Below are 4222 nucleotides of genomic sequence, written 5' to 3' on the forward strand. Positions count from 1 at the left end.
TCGCGTTCGCGTACGAAGGTGAGTGAATATTTCCGAACCCTGGTTTCAACCATTAAAATTGTCTCAAGCTATAGCATTTCGTATGCACGACTGCAATTAATCGATTGCTTCAGCAAGCAATACAACCGAAAGGATATTGAGAGATAAGAAACAGATAACTTTTCAAATTGCATTGAACTGGTTAAGCAACGACTTTAACGACGTCATCACAAGTGTAGCGCAATTGAATTGCGGGCAACAATGAAAATAATTTGTTGCCTGAAATAACTGTGGCTTTTACTACTATATGCAGTTGAATGCATTGTATTGCGCAATACAGCAATACAGTGTGTGCGTGTGCGCTTGTGTGCGCTTGTGTACGTGCCGTACTTCACCGTTTACCTGTAAATTGTCACTGCATTCGATTCTTCGCTTGTATTATCCATATTGTTGTTGTTGTCATTGGTATTGGCCCCCACACCAATTGCACCGCCACCACCTCTACCAGCACTCGTTGCTGTTGCTGCACCACCTGCCAGCCCGCTGCCCATAAAAACGGCGATGGGCGCATTGGCGTTGGCAGCATTTGCTGCCTGGACGTTGGAGACGGCGGCGGCGGTGGCGGCGGCAACATTCGAAGGTATTACTGTTATATTAGCGTACGTCGGCATATTATAGTTGTTGGCGGCGGCGGTGCTGCTGCTGCTGCTGCTCATGGCAGCGTTGATGTTGGCGTGCGCGGCAAAAGCGGCAGCGGTGGCACTGGTCATGACAGCGCTCGGTGCATGGCCGTACGTGTGCGACGACGGATGGGCATGAGCGCTGGCAATGCCAATGCTACCATTCAGTATGCTCAGATTGCCGCTGCTCAAAGCGGGCGGTGGAGGTGGTGGCGGTTGTAGTGGCGGAAATGATAAGATGCCGCCACTAAAGTTGGCAGCGCTGCTGTTGTTCAGATTGACGGCGGCGGTGGCGGCATGCGCATGTGGATTATTAGCTGTTGTTGCTGTTGCTGTGGTTGTAGTCGTGCTGCTGTGGCTGCTGCTCGCATGCGTTGTTGTTGAATTGTTGTCATCAGATGCGGTCAACACCATGACGGCGGTTTGATTTTGTTGTTGTTGCTGCAACTGTGAATACTGCTTTGTGGCGATTTTGGTGGCTATTGGCATTTTACGGAGATGCCGCAAATGAAGAATGCAATTTTTTTATGATTGCTGTGGTTTTTATCTTATGTTTTATTTTTTATTGCTGCTGTTGTTGTATGGTTGTATTTAATAACCTTTATTGTTGTATTGTTTATAGTTGTCGGAAAATTGGATTTACAAATTTTTCTAGGTTTTCGTGGTTTTATTTTTTTGTTTATTAGTTGCTGCTGTGTTTTTACTTCGGCCATTGTTTACGCAAACTGACAGGCCATAAAATTTGCATGGTTATTGGCGGATGCGTGCGTACTTTTGGCGAATGGCTGGGCGCGGTGATGTGTTTATGGTGTTAACAATAGGGTGGTGTGGTATGTAGAGTGAAGCGCGCGCTGTGTAAAAAGTGCTGTAGAGTAGATTTGACAGCCAAAAAATTTTTTTGTGAATTTTCGTTTGACGTTTTTTAATTTTTACGTTTATTATAACTTTCACGCGGATTTTTTGTGGAATAATAAAAATGTTGCTCCAATCGGTAAGTATTGCTTTGAATTTTGTTTTTAATATACAAAATTAAGATGTTTTGTTAATGTTTTATTTCTTAATTTTTATTTTTCCTACGTTTTATTTATCATGTTACGCAGTTTTTTTTTAATTTTTTGTCTGCGCTTTTGTTATCTAGTTAGTTCAACGAAAGAAATTGTGCCACCGCTGTTTCATTGCTAAAATTCATTTGCATTCATAATTTGGTTTCTTTTTTAAGATTAAAAAAAATTGTTTTTTTTTCAATTTTATTCAAAATAATTTAATACCACTACTTCCATTTTAGCGTGCAGTGTTTGTTTGTTATTTATTTAATTCAGTGGTTTTAAAATACATAGACGCGCTTGTATTTAGATTAGTAAATACATACATACATACTTCACTGACGTTATTGCAACTTTTTTTTTGTCAAATTTATTGCATTGCTTTCGCGCTATTGTCTGATTCTGTCATTTGATTTGCATTGCTTTCCATACAAATTATTATGCTTGAAAAAGTTTTTAGCCGCTAATTGAACTCATTGAAAATTGTTTGCAGCTCAACTCATTGTTCATATTTATTTAATATTTTTTTGTTTTGTCTTTTTTTCAAATAAATATTTTTATTACTCAGCTTTTTTTTGTAAAACTCTTGCGTGCTTTCATTAAAATAAATTAAATACATATTTTTGTGGCTTATTTTAGCGTTCGATTATTTTATGCCTACTTGTTGTTGTGTTCATTTATTTATTTATTTCTAGGTTTAATTGAGCAAATATTGATTGTGTTTGTTTTCAGAGTATTATAAATATTGTGTTAGTAGTGGAAAATACGTAGTTAAACTGCACTCCAACGCAGGCTTGCTTAATTTTCTTTTGTTTTTTTTTTAAGTTTTTTTATTAAAAGCTTGGCTATTTTGTGTAAATCAATTATTAGTTACTTTGTGAGCTTTTGCTTAAATAAATTTTATTTGTCTACGTTTGATTTCACTTTCTTCAAATTATGTTTAGCTGAAATATGAAAGTTGTTGTTCCTCTCTATTTAGTTATTATTTTTAGTTTTTTTGTTGTACCATTTTCACTAAAAAATTTATTTGCTAATATTATGGTTTCACTTTTTATAGAAATGATTTGCGTGCTTTGAAACTTTTTTGCTAAAAATTTTTATTTTGTTTATTTATCACTTTCATTTGTTAAATTTGCAATATTAGACCCCTTTTGGCTAAGTAATTAAAACTGGCATTTTTTCCAACGCCACTCATTGTTGTTGTACTTTAATAGAATATGTACTTAAACTATGACGATTACTTAGTAAGCATTAAATAACTAAAAGTTTGTTGCATATTTTAAGGCAGTTTCGCTTGTTTTCTTTTTTATCGCTTTGTTTGTATTTTTTGTTTTTGGTCTCCGTTTTTTTTTTCTACTCAAATTTCTTATTTCATAACAGTTGAACTTTCGCTTGAACTTTGCTTATTTGCTCATGTACGGTTTTTCTTTCCTTTGTTTAATGCTCGCTCTCCTGCAAGAGAAGTGCTTGGCTTAGTATGTATGACTTTCAAAGCATTCTGCTTGCCGCTTTTAATTCCACTTTAAGCTTAGCAGAGTTTATGTTGGTTGCCGTTGTGTGTGTGTGTTTTCTATGCGCTTGCTACTGCGACTATTTATTTCTAAATCTTGTTTTTTTTTATTTCTTACGCTCTTTTTCTCCACACAAAGTTGTTGGCTGCTGGCACACAGCAGGGAAATTACAAGGAAATGAGAAAATGTAATTTATGTACTATGTTGCAAAACAGTTTATTGCACATTTTTATAACTTGCCATAGTGGATTTGCGAATCAAAGTAAGTTTGCTAAGCACTTAATTGCATAAATACATAAGCACTTCTGAATGGCAGCGTGATTTAGGTAGAAAGTAAACATTTTTCAAAGAAAAAAAATGATGCAATATGTTTTTCATAACTTTGAGTGCGCATAAAATGTAAGTGCAGACTAAAGAAATATGTTTCTCGTATTGAGACCAAACCCCAAGGAAGTTTTAGCTCACCCCATTTTTTTCATGACCTCAAGTTTCAAATGCTTAAAGCGCCATTGGGCGTGGTTGGAATGTATGAAAAATTAGTAAACCCGTATGCCGTTAAAACGCTAAATCACTGGTCAGGAAAATGCACATAGCAGGAGAAGTTTTCAAAAATTACGAAAAATTGTTCTTGCATCAAACCAATTCAATATTTAGTGGATGTCGGCCCTAACCAAGAATACCTTTAAACTAAAGTTTTTTTAAAACAATTTTTTCTGGTCGTCAATATGGAAATATTTCGGATAACTTCTGTAATATTATTTATGTTCGACTTTTCAAAGAGAGGGCAATTTGCTTCGAAAATATATTCAAACTGAAACGCTTTCGTTTGACACCTATATTGTGATACATTGGTATGTACTTCAATTACCTTATGCATTAATTCGAATCTTATTTTTAAAACAGGTGTCAAACTCTCTTCAAAGATCTTAAAAAAAAAACATGTATATAATTGAACAAAATTTGAATTTTTAAAATATGTTGCAACCTTAAAAACTTCTAAAAACTCTTT

General features: G+C 35.3%; 1 protein-coding gene across 1 annotated transcript; it reads right to left on the reverse strand.

Moving 5' to 3' along the window:
- Positions 1 to 381: 381 nt before the first annotated feature.
- On the reverse strand, positions 382 to 1148 carry LOC108380780 (homeobox protein B-H1-like; the record flags this gene model as incomplete). The annotated part of the gene is made up of 1 exon (XM_017637179.1): positions 382 to 1148. A coding segment is annotated over exon 1 (767 nt), but the record flags the coding sequence as incomplete, so codon positions are not given.
- Between the last annotated feature and the right edge of the window lie 3074 nt (positions 1149 to 4222).

Source organism: Rhagoletis zephyria, unplaced genomic scaffold (genome assembly GCF_001687245.7).
Source record: "Rhagoletis zephyria isolate East Lansing unplaced genomic scaffold, Rhagoletis_zephyria_1.1 Rzeph_scaffold_20329, whole genome shotgun sequence".
In the NCBI taxonomy this organism is placed as follows: domain Eukaryota; kingdom Metazoa; phylum Arthropoda; class Insecta; order Diptera; family Tephritidae; genus Rhagoletis; species Rhagoletis zephyria.